General features: G+C 44.5%; 1 protein-coding gene across 2 annotated transcripts in view; it reads left to right on the top strand.

Moving 5' to 3' along the window:
• The window catches only part of MED27 (mediator complex subunit 27), a 218,208-nt gene that overhangs the window by 50,239 nt on the left and 142,707 nt on the right, over positions 1-25,262 (top strand). For both annotated transcript variants that reach the window (XM_043469913.1, XM_043469912.1), the window contains exon 3: positions 20,195-20,325. In XM_043469913.1, the coding sequence (XP_043325848.1) occupies positions 20,195-20,325 (131 nt within the window). The remainder of the gene's footprint in view (positions 1-20,194; positions 20,326-25,262) is intronic.

Below are 25,262 nucleotides of genomic sequence, written 5' to 3'. Positions count from 1 at the left end.
TTTACTGTCATAATCATAATAGGTGACTTTGGTGACCTTAAATCCTTGAGTCTGATACGCTTTGGTGAATTTATCATCTCGATTTGTCCATGAACACTTTAAAACTCACCTTCCCTGTCTTCCTTGAATCTAATAAAGGTAATCTCTTGTTTTCTGTTTCAGGTCTGTATATTTATTTATGAGAGCTAATGATATGTTGTGCCTTTGGGAAAGAAAGGAAAAATTCTTCCTGATTCTCCAGCTGGGGAGGGCAGAGCAGTCAGCTGCGAACTTTACTCCCATGCATTTAATCAGTTTGCAGTGGTGCTCAGGATTCCACGTCTTTTCAGACGGGGCTGTGTACTGGTGCTGGGTTGCTGCTGCTGAGATTGGCACTGTTATATTATTAATAGTACTGCTCACACATGCCTTGCATTCAATATAGAACATAAGAGGCTCACCTAGCATGAATGAAAAATCCCAAATTGAAAGTGTAGACGCTATAAAATTTTTAAAGAAGGGAATGTGTTACGATTGAACTTCTGGAATAAAAATAGTGTATTTTTAATCACCAAGTTTTGAATGTCCTTGAATTCTTCAGTGGGCAGGGGGCCGGTGGCGGAAGGGGAAGAAGGTGTCTTCCTCTTACTTTTGGGCCACACAGAATCCAGAGACTTCCATGGAACACTGAGGGTCTCGGTTACACCAACAGAAATGAAGAGAAATTAAAAAGGAGTTTAGGGAGGCAGCCGTTCCATTATTAATTCATCTGGTTATGCCAGCGATGGTGGAGATCTCAGAACAGTTGGAGATTTATATACATAAATGTGTGTGCTGAAATACCACACTCTGAGGACATTCGATGGAGGGGTAACCTTTGATGATGAATTTTCTTGCCCTTTTTAGGGGAGTGGAAAGGGAGGCGGGTGGTACTTCACAAGACTCTAAATTTACCAAAGTTGTTCAAATTTGAATTTTCTTGGAAAAAATGTCAAATGATTGTAGATCCAAAAATGCCTTTGTTGGCATTTTAATGATGCCTTTGGAGCCCAGTATGGTGTGCAAGTGAAAGGAAAAAGGAGTTTCTTTTCTTGGTAATAATGGTATTGAATCTGAAGTCCTGGACCAAACAATATCCCAGGAATCTTCATGATTTATATATTGTATGTGATCTTTTCTTAAACGTTGTTAACCTGTGCCCTTTACAGACAATGCCAGGTCAGATAATGTCAGAGAACCTTCAGCTTGCTTTCATAAGCGTATAAAGGAAATTATTGTCCTCAAAATCCAGGAGTTCTGACAGGCATTCTTAGTAGAGTGATATGTTCAGAGGGCCAGACACTGTGTGTAAGACTGCTTTTGGCTGGTGGGAATGAAAAATATTTGAGTGATAGTTTACTTCTGCTCCGGACCCATGGTGAAGGAGAAAATGTGTGTTTGCTACCTGTCAGGCTGCTGTAGACACCTGTTTAATTTGTTGGAAAGGTGAATTTTCAAAGCAGGAAGCCTTCTGAAATGCTTATTCACACTCAGACAGTTTATCACAGTCTAGAAAGACGGCTCAGCGTGGGCTGCAGTCCCAGGCGCTGCCCATAGGAGAGGGGCTTGACCGCATGGCTTCAGGAGCAGGGACGTGATGCCGGGAGGGAGCCTGGGTGGGAAAGAGGTCTGTCCTGGAGCAAGTGGAACCGGGAAAAGGAGCCGTGTGATGGGGGTGTTCGGCATTCCTGCCGACTAGCTCTGCTTGACAGGCTGTCTTAGCTTCTTGCGGTATTAAGATCTGCAGTGGATGACTTGTTCTGTACAAAATGCTATTTGCATAGGTGAAAAGGAAGAAGTGTCTTCTTGTTCATCTTATCATTTGGGTCATTAAAAAAAAAAAAACGGTTTTAAGTGAAAATGAGAAGAGAGACAGTTCTTTGGCAGAGCCAGAAGCGGTATAACTATTTTCAACCCCGTGTTCTGAAGCAACGTTGGTTACTTCGGTTCAGCTCTTTCAGAAAGAAGAAAAAGAAAAAAAAAATAAAATGTGTGGGCTTGAGAGGCGGTTTTGCCAAATCACAGTCCAGAGTTGAACTCAGAGTGCCACATCCTTTCTTTTCAAAAAGTTTACTTTCTTGGTAAACACGAAATGAGAACCTATAAAAAGGAGCATAAAAGCCATGATGCTATTTCATGAGGCGGAGACTGTCTCTCACTCCCTTGCGGGTCTCTAGAATTTTTCCATTGCTTTTCCATCTTTCACAGTGGCTGCCCTTATGTTCCTTCTCTTGACTGGAGGCCGGGCGGGTCCTTAGGGCTCGTGGGCTAAGGCAGAGCAGCCTCAGGAGCCCATTCGGCTCCGGCTCGCTGCTGACAGCCCAGTTATCGCCTCGCCCACCACAGCCACCTTCTGACGGCAGCATTCACCAGAGGAAAAAAGCTTTCTGCACCTCATTAGTTCTGCAACCTGAGTGAATTTGCAAATTAATTGATGTGTGGGAGGGACGGCATCTGCTATTGTAAAAACCTTTAACTGTCGCCATAAAACTTGAAATAAAATTAAGTGTTACTATAGTAAACTAATAGTGCCCAGGTGATGAAGCACATTTTGTAGTGTGCAGGGGCCTAATGTTTTCGGGACCTGCTTAACTGAGGCTCTGTTTTGATTTTGTTTTTTTTTTCTGTTATAGTTTTTATTTTCATCAAAGGAATACAGGAAGGTGAATAAGTAAGCCTACAAGATTTATAGCACAAGTATTTGTCCTTTGTCTGCCTGTTCCACAAGCCAGTCCCTGGAGGGAACTCCTTTAAACCCTTTTAGTTGTTTCTTTGGATCCCTGCCTGCATTTTTATGAACAACTTGCCTGGACTGCTGTCTTAGATGTCATCTGTTGACTCCAGTATGGATGGTGAAGATTTAATCCGCATGTCCCACCTTCTCCCCATCAGTTTGCTTTAATTAATATTCAGGTTTTACACTGTTTCATGGCTATGAGATGTTCACAGCCGAGCCGTATTGTATACTGCATTTGCTGTTGCTTTCTGTGCAGGCAGCGGGAGGGAGGCTGCCTCACTATTCAAAGGGCAGGTCTGTTCCCCTGTTTTCAGCTGTCCCTGAGCCTCCCTGGAGCAGCCTCTGCTGAATTCTGATGGGAATGGGGGTCCGTCTATGTTTACAAAAGACTTCACCAGTCCACCTTGTTTTTATTCCTACCCCACATCTGGCCTTCTGCCATCCTGGGTGCCTCCGCTTCCTGAGTCTTTGCAAATTCCGCAGTCCAGTTCCCTTTGCTCTTTCTTGACTTCTTCTATCCTCCTAACTTCCCTAACCCTGTTTCCCTCGTTCTCCCCTCTGCCTGGCAGCCAGAGGAAGTTTCAGCACACTGCTCTCGGCTGAGGTGGTTCTGGTCGGTGCTCTGCATCTTTTAAAATTTAGTTGACATCTTTTCTGTTGTCGTCGCCTCTCCTATTCTCTTTGTCCTTATGGGTTTACACTCTGCTGTCGTTTCTGTGGTTTGGGATGAGAGTGTAGTGAACGTTGCTGTTCACACTTACCATGTGCAACAGGAAGACCTCTGGCTCCTATAGGAAACATTTTGCTTTCTGTTACACATGGGCTTCCAGCATCTTCACTTAGTATTTTAAAAGCACATTTTGATGTAATGGACTTCTATTTTCCATCAGGGGTCTCTTTTTCATTGCATGCTTCTAAGAAATTTGCACAGACACTTGCACATGGTTGACTGGAAATAGAGTAGTATGTCTCTGCGTCCCTGATCTGCTTTCTAAGAGGATCTGTCTGATGCTAGCATTTCATTATATAGCAGCAAAGAGAGATGATAAAACACCGAGTTCTTGAGAAGAAAAGACTGACCTTTCCCCCCTCTTTTACCTACAAGCTGGTTTTAAACCTCTTTCTCACTGGAGCTCTCTCATTATTTTGGCTCTCAGCAGTTAGCTTTTCCAGAGTGTACAGTTGAGGGCAGGAGTACATGGGGGATGACTGTAGTGTTAAAAGCTGAACTTTTCAAAGAGACTGTGACTCCATTAAAATCAGAGCCACTCTCCTTGTGCTGGGACGGGGAGGGCCAGCGGTGCTCTGGTGAGGGGCTGAGGGATGCTGTCCCCAAGGAGTGTGGCTTTGGAGCCGGTGCACAGGGCCCTTCTTGGAATACTGGTGGAGTGCCGGGCCAGGCCCTCACCAGGCCTGTGCTGTCTTGAACGGCTGGACCACATTGTGGACTGAGCGTTTGTATCCCTCCTGGATGTCTTACGTTGAAGCCCTAATGTTAACCTCAGGACGATTGTATTAGGAGGCAGGGCCTCTCAGATGATTAAGTTAGATGAGGTCACGAGAGTCGGGCCCCCATAATGAGATTAGCTATCCTTACTGAAAGAGGCCGAGGGACCTGAGTGCTGTGAGTACAGAGAACAGGTCACATGACCCACGATGACATGGGGGCCAAGTGCAGGCTGGAAAGAAGGCCCTCACTGGGACCAAGTTTGCTGGTGCCTGGATCTTGGACTTCTCAACCTCCTGTGTGTGTGCGCGTGCGTGCAGTCGTGTCTGACTCTTTGCGACGCCAGGAACTGTAGCCCACCAGGCTCCTCTGTCTGTGGAATTTTCCAGGCAAGAATACTGGAGTGCGTTGTCATTTCCTTCTCCAAGGGCTCTTCCCAACCCAGGAATCGAACCCATGTCTCATGCATTGGCAGGCAGATTCTTTACCACTGAGCCACCTGGGAAGCCCCCCAACCTCCAAAAGTATGAGAAATAAGTGTCTGTTGATTAAGCCTTGCAGTCTATGGCATTTTGTTACAGTAAGCAGAACTGATGAAGGCAGACAGGTAAAGCCTTTTACATCTCTTTCTGTCCTTGCAACTGAGGACGTAAGCCACCAATTTTAGCATGCTGCCTTTGAGGGATCTTTGCATTTTCTGTCTGGGAATTAGAGCCCATGTAAACCCACCTTTCTTGACCTCTGTGCCACCTTTATCAGCAGCTCGCACATAGTAGCCTATGTACTTTGATCTACAACTTTTGGATACCTCTCCCCCCTTTTTTTCCGCAAGGGTAATGCAAAATGCAGCTCACAGGCCTGTCTCACACCTTATTAAAACATCATTTCCCCTGCCTTGTTCCCAGATCTCTGTGCTTAATCATAGGAAGGCAGCTTGTTCAAACACACATCCCTCCTGTTTGGAGAGTTCTGCGGGCTCGTCTTCCTTCTCACCCTCCCTGCGTATTTTGTAACCCCGCCTCACGGAGGCTGTTCTTATTAAATAGCAAAATTTGCTCATTGGAAAGTTACTTGTAAACTTAATTAACTCTCTGTCAGTGGTTGAGTTAACTTTCTCCCTTTAATTTCAGCCTCCTTGGTCATGGTTTTCCCTACCCTGACCTGTGCCTGTTAAAGACTTGGTAAATAGTTTTGAAATGCCAGTTGGTGATATATGGGCCTCTTTAGCATTTCTTTGATTTATGTGCAGTGCTGTGGAAAAAGGCAAAGAAAGCAAATTATATGGCAAAAAATGTTGCCAATCTTCACTTTTTTCCTCGTAGTTTTAAGAAGTACACTTATCAATCACATCTGATGGATTTTCTTTTTTATAAAGATTGAAAATTTAACTATTTGAAGACTCTTTCAGTGCAGGTTTTGTGTCTGCTTAATCAAGTGCAGTTTAGAGCCTGGGGTAGAGTCTCAGAATTCTAGAAGCTCTTTCTGTCTCTGCTGTGTGTCCTGCTAGGACGCTCTTCAACAATATATGCTGGAAACAGATTTTTTTTTTTTTAATAGGTGTCAGAATCTTCTTGACAGTGGAAGCATTTTACATCCATGTTTCAAACCCTGAATCTGTGCAGTGGGCCAACAAGAGTTGTGTCTTTAGAGTAGCTAATTGTAACTGGTCTGAGGTTTCCTTGTGGAGCATATTCATGGTGAGCATATTCATGGTGAGATTGACATCTTCAATCAGTGAGTCAACAAATATTTTTGAGATTGTCCTATGAGTGGATTCAAATTCCAGTGTGTCTGAGCTGCCTGGGTGGCTTCTTAGAGTCTTCATTCCTGGGTTTCCTGGTAAAAATTCGAATCCAGCAGATTTAAGGTGGGGCCGTGGAACCTGCATTTTTGGGGGGCATTCTGTAGGTGATTCAGGCTTCCCAGGTGGCGCGAGTGGCAAAGAACCCACCTGCCTATGCAGGAGACGTAAGAGATGCGGGTTTGATCCCTGGGTTGGAAAGATTCCCCTCTAATATTCTTGCCTGGAGAATTCCATGAACAGAGGAACCTGGTGGGTCCATGGGGTCACAAAGAGTCGGGCATGACTGGAGCAACTTTAGCACGCACTATAGGCGGTTCTGATGTGGATGAGCTCAGGCTGTTTTGAAAAATGACTTGAGGATTCTAGTGCCCTTTGCTTGTACCACTCCCAGGCCTGATGTCCTCAGGGGCACCCCTCCCCCAATTGTCTACCAAATAAAGTCCACAGAGGGTGTAAAAATCCATACTGCTTGGGAGGGCATGGATTTTTAATTTGTGTAGGCTGGGTGTGTGGGTCTGGCTGTGCACAGTTCTGCAATGCTTCCGTGCCTCTTCTGAGTGTTTCCTTATTTCTTCTTTCACTCGTCAAGTACTTACTGAGCTACAACTATGTGCCAGGCACTCTTCTGGGTGTTGGAGGCACAGTGGTGATGGAGAGAGCTGGGGTCTGGGTTTCAGTGGAGCTTTTATATCCAGTTAGTGTGTGGTGTTGGAGGGTGAGGGGTAGAGCAGGGGACATATACACTAAACACAGAAAGAAACAGTGTGTATAAAATACCTCTTTGGATTTACTGCTGTGATTAAGGTGAGACCCTGTGGTGTGATGAGATGACCTCCAAGAAGGTGAAGTTCAGGTTGAGACTTGAGTGACAGGAAGGCAGAAGTGCTGCCCAGCCCACTCGCCACCGCATGTCCCAGGTCCACAGCTCTTCCTCCAGAGCTTTCGCGTCTGTGTTCTGGGTTTTGAATATTCTGGGTTATTGAAAGGTAGTGTGGTTCATATACCACGAAGTTCTCCAGCAGGGTCTGGGGCAGTACCCTGTAACCAAATGTTGTGTAACAAGACGTTTGACTGTTCACACTAAGTGAGATAAATTAAGATGTAAACAGACTCACATCAGTTCATGTCAGTTTTTGCTGCCACAGGAATTTTAGCATCTGTATTGATGAGAAAGCTTTTGACTTTCAGAACTTTTTATACATTTTTATATTGAAAAAAAAACAAAAAAACTGTGGCTCTGTAATGCCAGCTCCTTGTCCATCCTCCATTTCTCTGGTGTGAGAAGGCACGCACTGGGTGAAGAGGTGGTGTGTGCAGTTTGCACCCTCACGTGGCAGCAGGCAGGAGCCTGGGGGAGATGCGTTCCTGTCTGCTGAGGGCCTGTCTGTGGGTTCATTGGCTTTCTCTGCTTCCCGGGCACTGCACAGCAGACCCGTATTAACTGGGTGACTGGGAAAGGCCGCACTGGGGAGGAGGGGAGGCCACGGAGCCCCACCGTCCTCCTGCTCTGCAGAGCCTTCTGCGTGAAGATGATTCAGAGTCCAGACTCCCTCCATACTCTGGCGTTTAGTTCAGGTCTCCTGGAGCTGTCCCCTGCTACTTATGTATTCATCTATTCATTTACTTTAAAAAAACGCTTTGATACAAGGGTTTGTTTAAAAAAAGAAAAGCAAAAAGGAAATAAAAATAAAAATCCTTCCGGAGAACATGCCAAGTTCTGGAGAAGCCATCAAGTGTGGTTGCAGAGCAGGGACTCCGGGGCCAAGCCGTCCAGAGTCCAGGCCTTACTGGCTCCATGGCCTTGAGCAGGCCACTTACCATCTGTGGCTCCATTTTCCTCATCTGTAAAATAGAGCTAATAGTACCTGCCTCATGAGGTGGTTGTATAGATTAATTGAGTTAAGTGAATTAGAATAAAACCTAGTTACAACGAGCCCTGTGTACACGTTGTGTGTGCCCAGTCGCGTCTGACTCTCTGTGGCCCCTGTGGACGGCAGCCCCCCAGGCTAATCTGTCCGTGGGGTTCTCCAGGCAAGGATGCAGGCATGGGTTGCCGTTTCCTCCTCCAGGGGGTCTTCCCCACCCAGGGTTCAAAACCACACCTCTTGTGTCTTCTGCACTGGCAGGCAGCTTCTTTACCACTCGCGCCACCTGGGAAGCCCCATTGTGTACTTTGGTTCATGTTATTATTATTGTGATGCTGAGCGTTGTTCTAGACACTGGGGACCTAGCAGTGAAGACTAGGGAGTTCTGTGGAGCTCTTAGCTGCTCTCATGGAGCTTGTATTCTAGGCAAGTCTTGACCCCCTAAAAGCAGAGAGCATTTCTTTTTACATCCATCCATGTCTAGCGCTATACTCGGCATCCATCAAGTTATCTCATTCTCAGTAAGGATTTATTGAACATCCGTGCAGGCCCCTCTGCTAAGCCTGTGAGGCTTGTTAAACGATGTGAGACAGTCTGGCAAAGACAGATACACAAAAAACCATACTCTAGGGTATAGTCATCAGCCCTGTAAACGGTGCTTCAGAAAGACTTCTGGACTGGCTTGAACAAGCTTCAGCTCTTCTCAGCTTCTACCCGCCGAATACTTAAGGGAAAAAGCACTGTATTTATCTGAGTATCCTGTAATGAAAGAAGACACTAGCTGTGGCACCAGTTGCCTGTTATTCTCCTGTCTCTGGTCCCAGTGGAAGCTGCTTCCTAACATCTGGTTGGATGTATCTGATGGTAGCTGTGTTGTTGCTGTTTCTTCCCAGACATTCCTGGCTGCCTGCTGCTGATCCCCATTTTGGTTATTGGACTTGTTCTTCATAGCACAGTTCGGAGTTTCAGTAGGGCTGCAAAGCATCATAGAAGTAAATAAATAGCTAGTCCATCAGAGTAACCTGTTTTGTGTCAGAGGCTCAGCTCTTGTGGTCCTGCGATCCCTGTACACTCACCAGCCCAGATCCACCTAGAAACAGGCCTGTTTTTCACTGGCTCATCTCTGAGGCTTTTCATCAGAGGCAGGGCCTTCCAGTTACTGGCTCAGTCACCCCTCCCACTCAGCCTGACTGTCCCTGGCTCAGCAACCTCAGCCGAATTATAATCATAGCAAACATTCCTTGAGTCTGTATTTTATGCCAGCCACTTTGTTCAGTGCTTTCACGTGCTTAATCTTCACTGACTTCAAGAACCTGACTGTGATTTTGCTTCTTGAAACTCCAGATTGCTTCTAGGGTAATCATGTGGTATCGAGTAGCAGTATCATCTGTGATAGAATAGAAGAGAACTGAGACTCCGGAATGTTGAATAACTCACCTGAGTTCACAGTTGGTTAAGTGGAGGGCTGATGGTTTACATTCAGGTAGCTGACTACGTACCTACACTCTCAATGGATTAAGAAACTGTGCCTCAGTCCTGTTGATCAGTAGAAATAAACTGACCTGTCGTTTGTTTTAAACCAGAAGCATACCTACTGTATGTGTGACTTTTGCCTTTCTTTTTCGTTCCAAAAGAAAATATCTTTTTGCCACATTTGTCATAAGAAAATCCTACATTGACTCCTGCTTTTACCTTTTCTCATATTTCCTCAGTCAGAACTTAAACCAACAGAAAACCTTCAGTAGTCCACTAAAGAAGGAAACAAGAACAGTCCAGTCGGTCCTCTGTATCCATGGGTTCTGCCTCCTCAGATCCAACCAACTGCAGAGAGAAAACATTTGGGAAAAAAAATTCCAGAAAGCTCCAAAAAGTAAAATTTGAATTTGCTGTCACTGGCAACTATTCACATAGCATCCACCTTGTTCTTGTAACTATTTACCTAACATGTACATTGTATTAGATGTTATTATACAAGTAACCTAGAGATGGTTTAAAGTACCCAGGAGGATGTGTGTAGGTTATATGCAAATGCTGCACTTTTTATGTATGGGACTTAAGCGTCTGCGGAGTTTGGCACCCACTTCTGGTCCTTGATCCAGTCACCCGCAGATACCTAGGGACAGCCGTACTCAGGGAGTCTGGAAAGAGACTTTGATCTTCCTGTGCTGAGTTCTTTGTCAGCTGCCTGAAAAATGCTCTGTAACGTTCTTGTTTAGTGCAACAAGGTTGAGCCAAGTTTCTGGGCATTTTGAGTGTTCGTAGGAAGGATCCTACGCATCCTTCCGCATGGATCCTCTTTGCCTCTGTGTGGAGTGCTTCCCGTGTTTCCACAGGTCCCGCACAGCTGTCCTGGGTTCTGGGGAGACTTTTACAGGGTCGGCCACGAGGCGTCACAGTGTGATGGATTCCTTTCCTTGTTTGTACAAGAAGAGCCAAGCTGGGGCGCCTCCTCAGTGTACCTGCTGGCTCAGAACAGCCTGGAGGGGGGAGCTTTTTTCCTTTTTCCATTACACTTGCCAGTTTATTATCTGACATGTTTAGAGTGACAGTGTTTGATTAAAAGAAGTGATGTGAAAGTCGCTCAGTCGTGTCCGACTCTTTGCGACCCCATGGAGTATACAGTCCATGGAATTCTCCAGGCCAGAATACTGGAGTGGGTAGCCTTTCCCTTCTTCAGGGTATCTTCCCAACCCAGGTACTGAACCCAGGTCTCCTGCATTGCGGGCAGATTCTTTACCAGCTGAGCCACAAGGGAAGCCCAAGAATACTGGAGTGGGTAGCCTATCCCTTTGCCAGCAGATCTTCCCAACCCAGAAATCGAACCAGGGTCTCCTGCATTGCAGGTGGATTCTTTACCAACTGAGCTATGAGGGAAGCCCTCATTAAAAGGCAATACTTTTCCTTAGTTGTGAACATTCTCATTCCTGGCATTGTTGGAAGAGGTGAATTTGGGGGCATAGTCACTTCTGATAATCGCAAGACCAACTCTGTCTGTTCTCGGGGTGCTGGGCCCTGTGCTTAAGTCTTTTGCATGCATCATATCATTTCATTCCTACCACTGAACCTTCCATTTCTTCCTCTGTAAGAGGAGGCTGCCATTCCTCTCTCCATGGGGTTGTTGTGCTATAAGGAAAAAGCACTGTTAAAGTCTGCTTTAGGGAGTGTGCTTAGTCAACAAGAGAACAGCTTTGTCCTTGTGAGAGAAAAAAAAATCCCCCCATCTCTCATTATTGGACTGAGGAAGAAATAGGCTCAGAGGGGAGAGAAAACACCCAGTGATGCCCAGGATCACTTGTGCTGAAGCTGAGGTTTGAACTCAGGGCCATCTGACTACAAAGCTCGTCCCCCTACCCGGTGGCCACACTGCCTCTGGAGTTTCAACCTTTCTGCCAGAGTACAAAGGAAAGCACTTGCCTCTTTAGACTTATTGCCCCTTAAGCCACCTGACCTTGTTCCTCCTATTCCTGAAGGGAAAAGGCAGTTGTTAAAAATGATCAATAAAAAAAATGCATCTTCCTGAATGTTTTCTTCTATTTCCTGATTTCTGCTCTCACAGGCCTTTGACCTGAGCAGCTCACTGTTCCTTTCCTTCCACTCCTGTTATTCTCAGCTTGTCTGACATCACAGTTATAATCTTTTAAAAGTCAGTGATCATAGGGCCATTTCCCATTCTTCCTCCTTCTGAGTCGCATCTGTGCTTCCTTTCCTTCTTCTCTACCTCCTGGCTTCATTTCCCGGGTAAGGGAGGGGTGGGGTGAGGCTGGTCAGACCCCTGATTTGGAGCCAGTTGACTCCAGCCGATGACTGGCTGATGGAAGGAAGCAGAAGCTGATGGGGGGCTGCTTTTGATGGTCATTGAAATGATGCTTAAAGCAGAAATGAGCATTTCATTACATGAGATAAAGGAAGAGTTAAACTGTCCAACTACATCTAAGCCAACTTTGAGCACATAGGAATCATTTTTTCTACCTGTAAAAGAAGTTTATAATAATCTAATCGGAATTTTAAATTGATCGGATTGATCATATTAAAAAAATCATGTTTACTAGTTTCTTGACTGAAGTCTTTTCAGTGATAACTCGGCAAAGAATTAATGCTCAGAAGTCAGTGGCTAGAATCAAGATATGGAAGTGTCCGGTGGTTTTCACTTTACTCATTTCTTAGTTGGAAACCCACCCCCGCCACCCCCATTTTCTTTAAGGGGAGGAAGAGGAAAAAAGGAATAGCCAGGGACATACCTATTATGTGGAAATATTCAGTTCTTCCCACAGACCTCACCTATGAATGTTTGGGGAGAATGACGAACTAGTGTTTGTCAACAGGCGTGTGCTACTTGCTGGGCCTCCAGCATTGCACACTAGGTTTTACGTAGTGCAAAGAGCCAACTCATTGGAAAAGACCCTGATGCTGGGAAAGATTGATGGTAGGAGAAGGAGGCGACAGAGGATAAGATGGTTGGATGGCATCACTGGTTCAATGGACATGAGTTTGAGCAAACTTTGGGAGATGGTGAAGGACAGGAAAGCCTGGCGTGCTGCAGTCCAAGGGGTTGCAAAGAGTCAGCACGGCTGAGTGACTAAACAGCAACAGTAAGGTTTTACCTAACACCCGCATCAGACATCACAGAGAGCCCTTCCCCCCTTTAACTGCCTAAAGTGGAGGCTTTTGGTGACTGGTACAATATTTGTGTTCATAAGCATATTTAAATTTCACCAATGCAAGTTCAGACTGCAGTTTCGTAGAGAAATACAACAATACAGAATTTCAGCGTTTGAAGGGACCTTAGGCATAATTCTAGCCATCTGATTTAGACTTCTGACCCAGGTATGCAAGAAAAAACTAGTATCTGGCATTTCTGGTGGAAATACAAAGCCAGTTCCAAGATATGTGCTTCTCCTCTGCTGCTTCTCTTTTAGTCAGTAGTGGAGGAAGGTCTAGGATACATTTTGTGTTTGCGGGATATAGTGTAGTGTGTGAATGGATCGTGATTCTCGGGTGGTTCAAGCCTAATTACGGATGGCCCTTCTGACATGAACTGCTTCCTCTAATCGGAATGCAGGTGAGCAAGATTGCCACCATGTTGTCCTCTTCAGAGAGCGTGTTCTCACCGTCCGTTAATAAGCTGTTAGGATGCCCTCATCAGTGCACTGTCAGATTTGCCTTGATCCTGTTTGTATTTCCTGCCTACATCTTCCTAAGTGGCCCTGTGACCTTCCTCCAAGATCCTTGTGAGCCTGTGACTTGCTCTCTGGGACCCCTCAGGTACAGAGGCTGAGAGCCTGGTGTGAAATGTGAGTTGGTTCATAGGAGATGGGCAACACCCTGGTCTGTTAGTGTTTGTAGCTTGTCTTTCCTTTTTGGCTTTCTTTTGTCTGCTTTCTCTCTCCCTCTACAAATAGTCTCTGTGATGGATGTTCCCTCCATTTTTAGCCGCAGTCACAGTTTACCGTTTAGTGAATCTGTTTGGATATCTGAGTGATAACTCTTCCGACTGATTGGCATCTTCTAAGTATGATAACATGCATACAGCTGCTGTGTAAACAAAAGCGTTGTGGAGAAAGGCCTATTAATAAAGGTGTGAGTTCTGAAACATTCCACAGGAACAGTTGTAAGCAGGCCTAAACATTACAGATATTTAAGAAAGAAAAAGGCTGCTTTCTGTCCTCTTGATTTACTTCTTTGACAGTTTTAAAGTCTGGACATTTGAGGATTCACATGCAGGAAGAAAGAAACCCAGACGGCCTTCGGGATGTAAATGATGCCACAGTTGAGCAGAAGCGGGTCCCTCGGTTTGGTGTCCTGCTTTCATGGTAATTGAAAGGCCTGAACCCAGCTTCCCAGTAGAGAACAAATAGGCAAATAAATTGGAGGCTTCCTTCTTATGGTTTATTGATGCTGTTTTGCCCAAGTAAAGAGATCATCTACCCATAAAAGCTCAAATGTGAGGATGTTTTTCTTTCTTTCCTTCTTTCTTTTTTTCATACTGGCTATTTGAAAGAAGCATTAGGAGATAAAAGGAGACAAGAAGCTAATATCATTGTCTAATATTTAGATAAAAACCTGAGCAAAACAATTAGATATATGGTATTTTTCTGTAGCTGTTTTCCTTGGCACGTATAATACCAGGCACCCTTGCTTATTTCTTTCCTCAGAGTTATGTTCAAAAGAAGAAACAGGGCTTTATTGTAATACATGGTTCCTTCTCATTAGCTGGGAACAAAACACATTTCAATAATGAGGGGCAAAGGTCTTTGCAACTCAAAGTGGTGACGAAGTGTTCCTAGTTTTGCACAAATATTGGTTTTAGTTGAAAGCTTAATGGTTTAGGAGAAATATGACTCCTAAGTATGAGAATGAGAATCTCACAGTGGCCTCCCCCACCCCCAGTGCCGCATACGCATATGGCAGCTTCATGGCGTGTGGCTCGATCCAGGTGTCTGTGGCGTGAATTGATCCAGGTGTCGTGTGTCCCTGGATTGGGGCCGTGAGCTTGGCGTGTGCTCTCGCCTCTTGGAAGGATTCTCAGTGCCCTTAGACCCACCAGCTCTGGCTGTTCTGGTCAGTGCTCTGCAGGGGAAGCGGTCCTCCATGGCTAATGTCCTTGCCTGTTACTGTCATGATGTATTACACAAATTCTCAAAGAGAAGCCTAAGTAAAAACGGATTATGCATGTGGCTGCTCCTGGGCAATAAGATGATTTATAAAAACCCATGAAGTACTCCACTAGCACAGTTGCCCCATTAGAACACTGTCAAGGCTGCTAGGAAGGTCAGATGTGTTACTGCTGAGTCTAGAAACTAGGTTTTTGACTATCTTGAGGTGTCTGTAGTTTCTTGATTCTTTCGTCTTTGAATTTTTTGTTTCTACATGGTATTAAAACCGTAAAATGAGAGCATTTAGAACTTCCCCAAACTCCCCACCTTAGACATGACCCAGTAGGAAGAAAAAGGCATGTGACAGATCAGCGCTGAAAGGTGAGAGTGAGGGAGCGGACAGGAGCGGGCAAACGCTGGCGACGCTCTGTCCTCCTTCCCTCAGCTCTGGGTCCTGGCCTGAGAAGAAGGGCTGCGTTTCACGGCCTGAGCAGTGATAACAAATGCCAGGTCCTGGGTTAAAAAGATGCAGCACGCGTAAAACAACAGGACAAAGTATGTGAGTTGAACCCTGAATGGCTTGTTTCCCTTTTATGATGTGTGAGACCCTGGGCTGGTGACCTCTTTAAGATCGGAGTCTCCTCTCCCATAAAGTAGGGCAGAGTGGAGGTGGAGGGCGGCTTCTCCAGGCCCCCTCTCTGACATTAGAATTCTGTGAGTTGAAGCAGTCGGAGGGCAGCCCCTACGAAGGCTTTTTCCTGAGCTCAAGCCTGCAGAGGGGTTTGACATACCTGCTTTTTTAGCATTTAGAATAAGAGGGAGTCAGGGCTGTTTCGTGGCTCTGTCATGACAGTGAGCATCTGCAAAGCTGAGAGTCTGCTTTTGTTAGAAACCAGCCTCGAGAGGGCTGTCTGATGGAGTCGTTCTGTTCTCTAGGTTGGCTCCAGCCACAGGCCAGGCCAGGGCAGCTTCACCAGTCGGCCAGCCCACTTATCAGTTGACAAATTCATTAGCATCTCCTGTTCTTAACGCACTACCCTGCACGCTGTAGAGAATACAGAGTTATCAGTAGTAACAAGGATGTGTCCTCACAGTGTGTCTCTCTCGTGGCCAGCTTCATTCCTGGCCCAAGAAAGAACATCAGGCCCCCCTGCCTGGATGCTCTGTGCAGGGAGGAGGGTGGGGCTCTCCAGCCCTTGATCTCTTCTTTCTCTCCTGTGGGCCCGCTGCGCTAAGGCAGCCAGAATTTATCATAGCTTGGCTCTGTCGCATTCTTCATCGAGAGGGTTCAGTTACTGGAAGTACCAATGTGTCTTCCTCGCATTCTTAGGAGAATCTATATGTAATTCTGTGTAAAGTGATTTTTTAAAAATGGAGTTGAAATGCCTTTAAGGTTAAGGAGAACTCTGTCATTGCTGTTTTTAACTTGCTCCCCACCTCCCCAAGAAGCCTTTGATGGAAAAGAAAATAATAATTTTCATGGTAGGAAGAATCAAACCTTGATTGAGCTGGCTTATAAATTTTAAGATTTTTGAATGTCAGTTTTCTTAAAGTGGGATTCAGGCCATATGGCATGGGGAGGATCACGTTGCTTATGAATAGATGCTGTACCCCGGATGCCAGGGGGGTTCTAGCAAACACATCAGCTTTTAAGTTCTAGGCCTGATCGAATGCCAGTGGCTTAATCGGTATATTGAATGTGATCAGTGTGATGAATTTCCTGTTTTCTTCTCAAACTTCTGTCTATTGCAGAACATGCCCTTTATTTATCTTGGAGCAGGTAGAGCCTTCAGAACAGTGTGGAACATGGAAAACCAGTTGGAGGACTAACTAAGGGGACCATTGCTCACTTGATTTTCTGAACCTGAGGTTTAAATCAGAAACTTTGCATTTGAGTTCTGTTTTTTAAATAATTTCCTTTCATATTGTTTCCTCTCAGTCTGTTTTGTCATTTGTAATTTGAAGTATATTAAAGCTACCTGGATTTGAGCCTCAATAATTTGGACTTTAAAAATAAAGACCTTAGGCTATCCAGAGGAAAAGGGTTTGCTGTTGTATGAAATTGTAGGGACATTACTTCACCAGTTTTTGGTGAAACCAAATACCCTTGTGATGTCTTCAGAAGCCTAGAGCTTGGAATTAAACTTCAGAGCTTGGTGGGTCCTTGGAGAAAATATAATGCAAATGAGCCATGTGAGATCACACAGCTTTTATTAGTAGCGGGTCCAGCAGCACATTCTAGAGGCTCTTAGTCTGTACACTGGAGTTCACCAGGACCTGATCACATTCCACACTTGTGCATGTCTAATATTACTAAAACAGCATTTATTCAGTAAATCAAGGTTTTCCTAATTCAAAGTGGTGTTTCCCTCAGATCATTATAAGGTGTTGAAAATATCGCAGACATAGAGCTAATTAGTAGGTATAATTGATTAGAAAAGGCTTTAGGTTGAGAACTGACCGAAAAATATGACGTTTGTTATAGAAAGTGGAAGTTTGACATGAATAGATAGGTTTCTCTTGGAACTGAGAAATTTGCTCTCAAAATTCAGAGGACACGGAAATAGCTAGGACTGCCAAGCAGCAGTCAGTAAAGACCCCTTCCCCCCAGCTGGCCACACAACGGTCCCATTCCCCCAGCTGCGAGATGTGGAAGTTCAGAGAATGGACTGTTTTATTTCTCTCCCACTTTCATTTTACTCTTGCTGGTTAGTGGAGAAATGATCTTGGATAGAAAAATCACATTATAACTTTGATAAAGTTGCCTTTTGAAATAAGAGTTGTTTCCATGCCACAGACATTTGGAGCGAAGTATGTTTATTGAAATATATTTTTATAGAAAATATTACCGAACCTGTAATTGAACACTTATGGCAGTATTTTGAGGAGTGATATGTTCTTAATGTTAATTTGTGGATTAGCTCTGAACTCCCTTCTGCTGTTTTAAAACCATTGGCTGAGTGAACATTTTCCAAGAGTCTTTGCAGATCTACACAGTGTTTCATGGAATGGAGTATTTAGTGCTTAAATAATGTATAAATCCAGTTGGACAGGAGCTGCCTGTCAGTTTTATTAACTTTGACCTTTTCTCCCATTATAAAGATGCTTCGGTAAATATTTAATGGGCCCCTTATAGATCTTGACAGTCGGATCTGTGTTCCTGGAAACTGGGAACCGTATATATGATTAACAAATGTCGCTTAATCACTGTGAGTCAGCTTTCAAGGGCAGGTTCTGTTCTGGGGGAAGAAAACTCCTTCCATCTCCATGTGCTCTCGGGTGTGGCGTACATTGAAAGCATCCAAGATGGTAGAAGTCTCATTGGAACTCTGGGAAAGACAGACAGCAGCTAGGGTGCATTTCTGCTGTTTGGGGGTTTTTGTTTGTTTGAGCAAATGATGCCAGGTGGGCAGAATCACCCTGCCACACTGCATAGTTAGCAGGACTCTTCCACTTAAAAGAGTCAGCAGGGCTGGAATGGCTGAGCTTGCATGGACCCTAATAAGATACGAAGGAGAAGGAGAGCCAGGAGGGGCCCCTGCCAAGCTGTCTTTCCCTTTAATTCCATAAAGCCCCATGCATATTGCACTCATTGCAAATTCTGGTGGGGAGGATCGAAACCCAAGTAGCTGACATTTTGAAACATTGTCTTTCAAACTTGTACTGTCCCTTGCTTCCATTGATTTCTCATTTAAGAAATCTGTAGCAGAAAAATAAATTTGAGCAAAATTCATTGGTCTGTGATGAGTTTTTAGAGCCAAATTATGCCCCCCCTTTTCCACCTCGAGAAGAGCTCCATTTTTGTTATGAATGTGATATGTCTCTGTCTTGTATTGTGCAGCCATAAGGCTCCCACAGCAAATCGACCAAGTAAATCAAGAGCCTGTTAAAAAGCAATATGGATGCTCCAAACACAGACATTTCACTCTTTCCTGGGTCACTGGATATCTTCATTTTTATAGCCACTTGCAAGAAGCAGATCATTTCAATTGGTTGTGTTTTCTTTCACTCTCTGTTTGTGTGCAGCCCAATGGCTTTACAGGAGGCCATTTATTTTTCAGGACGTTATTACCCTTTGCATCCAGGGCCCAACCCCTTTTATATGGTGGTCACCAATTTCATTACCATGAGCTGTAATGTAGCTTACTCTGCAAAGGAAATCTATGCCATGGAAGAGCATTTTGAAAAGAAATTCAGAGCTACAGAATGAATTGCTATTTGTATATTCAGTTAATTCTAAATAAATGTTTGAAAGACCTTGCTTAATTTGAGGAGGGAAAAAGAAACATGTTGGGTGTTATAAATGGTCTCAATCCAAGCTTGGCATTTTCACATTTGAATGTTTTATTTACATCTGTTCAAAATTGGGATACCTTTCAAGGATAATTTTGTTATAGAGATGGATGACAACTCTTCACATCTAAAATACAAAAGTACAGGATTTAAAAAGGAAAATGGGTGTCACTGTCATTTGTCAAATTGGAGATGAGCTTCATTTTTTAACGAGTAAGAGTGATGAGCTGTATTGTAAATCAAAAGATCCTGATGATCGGAGCTGAGGGCAGGGGGAGATTGCCTGCGTGGGGCGAAGGGGAACTTTCTGCAGTGATGGAAGTTGTCTGTGTCTTGATGAGGGTGGCAGTGTCACAGGTGTATGTTACCAAGACATCACCACACTGGACACCTAAAATGTATGCATTTTATTTTGTATGAATTGTAACTCAGTAAAGGTTTTTTTTTTTTTTTTTTTTAAGTCCTGTTTGGTTTAGAACTAGGCAGTATTATTTCTCTTTTCCAGTAGAGAAAGTCTAGAGAAGTAAAATGATCTGTCCTGAGTAACCTCGATGCTCAGCAGTTTGTCCAGAACAAAGCAAATGATGCTGGCTCTGAGCCCGCTTAGAGTCGGCCGCTTCCTCACTTGTATTGTTCCGATTGCATGTGCATGGAGTGGAGTTAACTTCTGCAGCCAGTTCTCTTTAGTGAGCCTGTATGCATTTGTGTGCATTGTCATGAGATATGTTCCTGTGCTTGTTTTGTGACCCATACTTGTGTCTTAACCCCTGGGGACAGCAGCCCAGCTGTGTGCTTGAATCTGTTTATGATCAGCTTGTTGTGCTCCTGTTGCCACAGTGGAGTGTGAGTTACATGTTTTTTTATTGCGAGCAAGACATGACAGTAGCAAGGGTTCCTAGAACTAATTTGTCTTTAAGGAAACCCACCGGATCCTCTTTTTAAAAAATGACAGAAGCTTTAAACTCATTTACATAAAGCAGATGTGAACAGAAGTGAAAAGAGAAGTAAAAAATTACCACAATTCTACTCAGAAATACACAGTTAACCTTTTAGAGAGCATGTTTTAACCTTCTAGAGAATGTTTTTAAGTGCCTCTTTGTTTACAATACCTTTTTCTTTTTAACTTAATAAAATGATGTTGTAAAGTTCTTTATGTATTTACCCAATTTCCCTCTTATTATTGGGCATTTAGATTGGTTCCAGTTCTTTATCATTTTGTAATGCCATGATGAGCACCTTATTCATGTTTGTTTTCCTGTTTGTCTGATTATCTCCTATGAATACATTTCTTGAAGCAAGATGTTAGCGGGTATATTTGAAATTATTAAAAATGTTCTGAGCTGGTGAGATGTATCAAGTATTGATAGTTTAATAGCCCTTGTCCTACTTTTACCAAATGTTATTTTTCTTCCCCTTTTGTTTGGTTTTCCTCTGCAGTTGCAGTACCACGCAGGTCTGGCATCTGGCCTTTTGAATCAACAGTCGTTGAAACGTTCCGCTAACCAAATGGGAGTGTCTGCTAAACGTAGACCAAAGGCTCAACCCACGACTCTCGTCTTACCGCCTCAGTGAGTGATGGGTTGGAAAAAGTTCTTTCCTCCTGGGTAAACTCTACTTTGTGCTTGCTTTTGGCTAATGGAAACTCATTTTGGCAAGATTGTTTCTTTCTTTTTTTTTTTTTTTAAAGGTTTTTTTTAAAAAGGTTTCTGTTAAGATTGGAGACCAAACATGTAGGTAACCTATTCTGCATAGGTCTTCAAAGAAGCAGTTATAATGCAATTCCTAGTTTACCTGTTCTGTGTGTGTCTCTAGGACTGTAAGATACCTCATGGCTTATTCTTTGTTTCCTTTCACACTCCCAGAGTTGGCAGAGTATGAGTGCAATTCTCCATATTTCACAAATGAGACCACGGAGGAGCACGTTTTGATAAACTGCAGGCCGTCTAAAAAATCTGGTAGCCCTGGGATTAGAATCAGTGCTGGCCTCCCTTAGTAATACATGTGCTCTTCCTTTTCCCAGTAGGAGAGAGAGCAGACACTGTAAAGTATACGATCAGATGGATGGTTTTTTTCACGTGTCTACCTTGGGGTAGCTCCACCTGGATCACGCCACTGGCCACCACTTCCAGAACTCCATGAGGGTTCTTCTCACGTTCCCACCCTGTACACAGGCCGCCACCTCCCTAAGTTGACCACTGTCCTGACTTCTTTGAACAATTAATTTGAACTGTTCTTGAACTTCATATGGGTGTAATCACACAGTATGTAATCTTTTATATGAGCTGTCTTCACTCAACATAATATCTGTTAGATTGCTTGTTCTTTTTTGTTGCTGTGTAGTATTCCTTTGAATATGCCATAGTTGTTCCACCCATTGGGTTGGCCTTTACTCAGAACCTCAGGAGTTGAGGGCCATGGCTCACTCAGTGATTAGAATCAGAAATTGAATACACCAGTCTTTGCTGGCGGTTTTTCCATTCCACACACAGACTCCCCTGGAAGGGGTGCTGCCTCCCAAAGGCTTGACCTGATTTTTAAACACATTTGCCCAGCTCAGCCTGTTCTCCTGTTGTACCTTCTTTCCTTTATATCCTCAGTTACAAACTACGTTTTAAAGTTTCCAGTCTGAAGGGGGTTGGCAGGGGACATTCAGTTGTTTGCCTTTACACAGGATCTCATTTATATTATGTTTGGTTAGCAAATATTTATTATACCTCCTGTCTGCCATGCACTGTCCTCAGCTTTGGGGATACAGTCACAAGCAAGACAGACATGGTCCCATCTTCCCAAAGCTTTTGATTTTCTGGGGAGAAAAGGCAAAAAGCAAGTACCCCTAAACAAATAAATAAACTAATACAGTAATTTCTGGTTATGATAAGTACTTATGAAGGGAACACCTAGGATGGTAAGGAGGGGAGGCTGCTTAAAACAAGTGGTCAAAGAAGGCCTCCCCAAGGAGATGGTGCTGGGGGAGACTTGAGAACAGGGAGGAGAAAGACCAGTGAGGAGCTGGGAAAACTACAGGGGATGATTCTGGGGGGTCTCTTCTCTCGCCAGTGGATGCTTGTGACACACCATTTGTATGATTTTCGGATTTTCTTCACCAGTAGCATTTGCTTCCAGGGTGGGATGAACATAACCAGCCGGCCTCCAGCAAGTTCCTTTTTGTCTGCCACACACACAGGCGCCATCCTTTCCAGAGACAGCAGGGCCAGCTTCTTCGAGTGATGCAGGATAGAGGGAGTTTTCACCATTTGGCAAAAAGCTTCTTCTGTCTGATGCTTAGCACATGTTGACTTGGCGATTCTGCACATCTCAACTTTTGGCTCTCAGAAGTCTAATGGGCCCTATAACTTGTCATCCTCCCTGCATGGCTTGTCTACTGAGGCAGGATGCGTGGTGAGAAGTGAAAGACTTTCTAATGGTCCCACAAGACTGGAGCCAGAAGTGTTTGTTGCTAACTCTCTCCCGACAAAAGTCAGTTCTTAGTCCATCTGTTCACCATTTGTTAATTTGCATTGGCTTGAAACCTGTTTACAGGTGACATGCTATTATGAGGACACTTAGAAACTATTTTAAGCAGCAAGGCAATCAACAGACTCTGTTCTCATGCCAAGAAAAAAAAAATGGGTGTTCACAACTGTCATTATAAATTTATAATAAATCACTCAAAATACTTAGTTTCAAAGAGAAAAGTGGTTACCGTGCCCTAAGAATACAGTGTTGAAATGATTTCCTATACTTAGTAGCCTCTTTTCCTGTGAAAATTGACTGCAGCCTTTTCACATCCTTGAGCTTTGTGGATTCACATTGTCCTGACATCCCTTCTTAGAGCAGCTGTCCAGTAGGCAGAATCTATAACTAAAGGGCATTCTGTTCACTTTCACTGAGCACCTACTATGTGCCACTAACTGTGTTAGTTGTCAGGAGTAGAGACACCAGTTATGTGGCATAGCTGCTGACCTAATTGGATCATGCATTGTAAAAAAAAAAAAAAGAAACTAGTAATATATAAAAATATTGTAGATTTTGAAGAAAATCAAAGATTATTAAAAAAGAAAAAATACTAATGCTTTTACCCTGATAAAGTTATTGTTAAAGTTTTGATGGCCGTTCTAGATTTTTTTCCCTACGCATGTGTAATATATAATTTTTAAAAACAAAAACCAGCCTTTAAGAAGAACTGTCTCGTGATACTTTTCTGTATCACATCCCAACATTTATTGTAGTTGTTAGGTTTTAAGGTAGTATAATTTGACCAATGGAGTATTTAAAATTGGCTGTTAATCAGCCGTGTTGTGGTTTTATGTATAGGACATTTCCTCATTACAGAATTCTTACTATAAGCATGGTATGACCATAAACTTTGTGTTTAAGGAAGTCCCTTGAACTCCCTTATAAGATAGCACCTAAATGCTCCAAGGTTGCTGATTTTCATCCATTGCTACAAAACAAATTGCCCCCAGACTTAGTGGGTTTAACGACAATAAACAAAATCGCCCGTATTTTCTGTGGGTCAGGAGCCTGGAAGTAACCTGGTTTAGAGCCTCTCATAACATTGCCATCAGGTAGCAGCCAGGACCACAGTCATCTAAAAGTTGGACCAGGGTCCAAAGGCCACTTCCAGGGTGGCTCAGTCACATGGTAGGCAGTTTGGTGTTGGCTGTTGGTGGGAGACTTCAGTCCCTCCACGCACAGGCCTCTCCACAGGCTGCCTGGGTGTCCTCTGGACACGCGGGTGACTCTCCCAGAGCAGGCACGCTCAGAGAAGGCGAGCCGGGCAGAGCCTGTCCTTTTTATGGCTTCACCTCAAGATTCGCAGCATCAGTTCCACCTGTTCTGTGGATTAGAAATGAGCCGCCAAGTCTGACTGACATTCATGGGGAGGGGGTGAGGCGCTCTCTTCTAAAGGCTGGGGTGTCCACATTTGCAGACATATTTTAAAACCACCACGATTGCCAAAGAGGAGGGACACTGCCCAGAGAGTAGGGTGGTGGGGCCTGTGAGCCCCATTCTCTTGTTTATTCAGCAGATATTTACTTGGGGCCTGCAGGTGCTTGGTTCTGTGCTCTGAGCTGGGGGTTTGGAGATAAATAAGATAGGATTTTGGCTTTGGGGATGCGCTCAGTAGAAACAGAGGAACAAACGGGCAGCAAGGGATGACCATACTGCAGCATTATAGTCGAGTGTGCCCGGTCCTAAGGACCGGATCCTCACGTGCCCGAGAAGGCCATGGCAGTGCTAAGAAAGGCCACGCGGGGACCAGACTTCACCGAATCTCTCCGCTGCCGGGCGGGAGCGAGGGAGGCTTCCTTGTGGAGAGCTAGGAGCTTTCTTGTGTAGGCCTATGGAACTCTGAGGAAAGGGTTTATTTCTAAACAGTGGAGGAGGCGGTTAAGGGCCAGGGGCCAGCCGCCTCACTCGCCCTCCCCTAGAATTCTGTGTGTCTGTTAGTGCGGAGGCACTTGGGTTTCTGCATTGGGTTGAGTTAGCAGTTGGGTGGCGTGGAAGCTGCTGCCCCAAAGCCTCGTCCTGAGTGCGCTGAGACTATAGTTGTGGCAAGAATGCAGGAGATTTGTACCATCATTGATGTGTGTTTTTAAAATGCAGTTGGCTTTAAAAGCAATAGTCTTTGAAGACTCAGATTCCACGCCTCACCCCCCAACCCACGTTCCCAGAGGATTAGTGATTTGTGGGATTAACGATTCATATCTTTCCCCCCCTCCAAAGACGCTTGTAAGGAGACAAGATGCTGTTCATGATGAAAGATCTGTGATCCTGTATTAGCGTTCAGAAGGCCCTGGTGAAGCAACCTCACTCCCTGATTGCCGAGTGTTCTTCTTAAGTCTTTGCAAAAGGACAGACACTGTCATTTTCAAAAAGGAGGCTGTGTCCCCCGTTGCCGGGTAAACATTGTTCGCCTTTGACCTTGTAGGACTGGGCTCAGTCTGGGAAGTGGCTGCTGCACTTGGCTGATCCGTCACTTGCATCCTGAGATCCCCACGTGTCAGCTGGCGCCATGATTCCTTGTGCCGTCATGGATGGCAGCTTCAGCTCTCCCAGAGCTCGCTCCGTGTACTCCTGTGGCAGCGTGGGGTGTTGGTTTGGTCAGTGTGGCCAAGTCACACACAATCAGTGTGACTCCCCGGTTTCATCAGAGGGGAAAGACCCTTGTGTGTTCTTATTTTGCACATGTAGATCTCATTCGGGTTTTTTTTTTAATACTTGTTTTCATTTATCTGGCTGCACTGGCGTGTGGTATTTAGTTTCCCAACCAGGGATTGAACCCGGGCCACTGCATCGGGAGCTCGGAATCTTAGCCACTGGACCACCAGGGAAGTTCCAGGTTTCACCTAGGTTTAAGGGGAAAAAAAAGTCAGTTGTTTTACAGAAAGGGTATTTTTAAAAGTATTAGCTGCCTCCCTCCCCCCGCTGGAGGTTGTGACAGCAGGCGGTTCCTGTGTATCACCTTGTGGTTTGCGAAGAGGCCCTGCCTATGAGACTA

The sequence above is a fragment of the Cervus canadensis genome, chromosome 5, assembly GCF_019320065.1.
Source record: "Cervus canadensis isolate Bull #8, Minnesota chromosome 5, ASM1932006v1, whole genome shotgun sequence".
NCBI classification, from domain to species: domain Eukaryota; kingdom Metazoa; phylum Chordata; class Mammalia; order Artiodactyla; family Cervidae; genus Cervus; species Cervus canadensis.
This window is presented reverse-complemented; position numbering and strand designations above follow the sequence as displayed.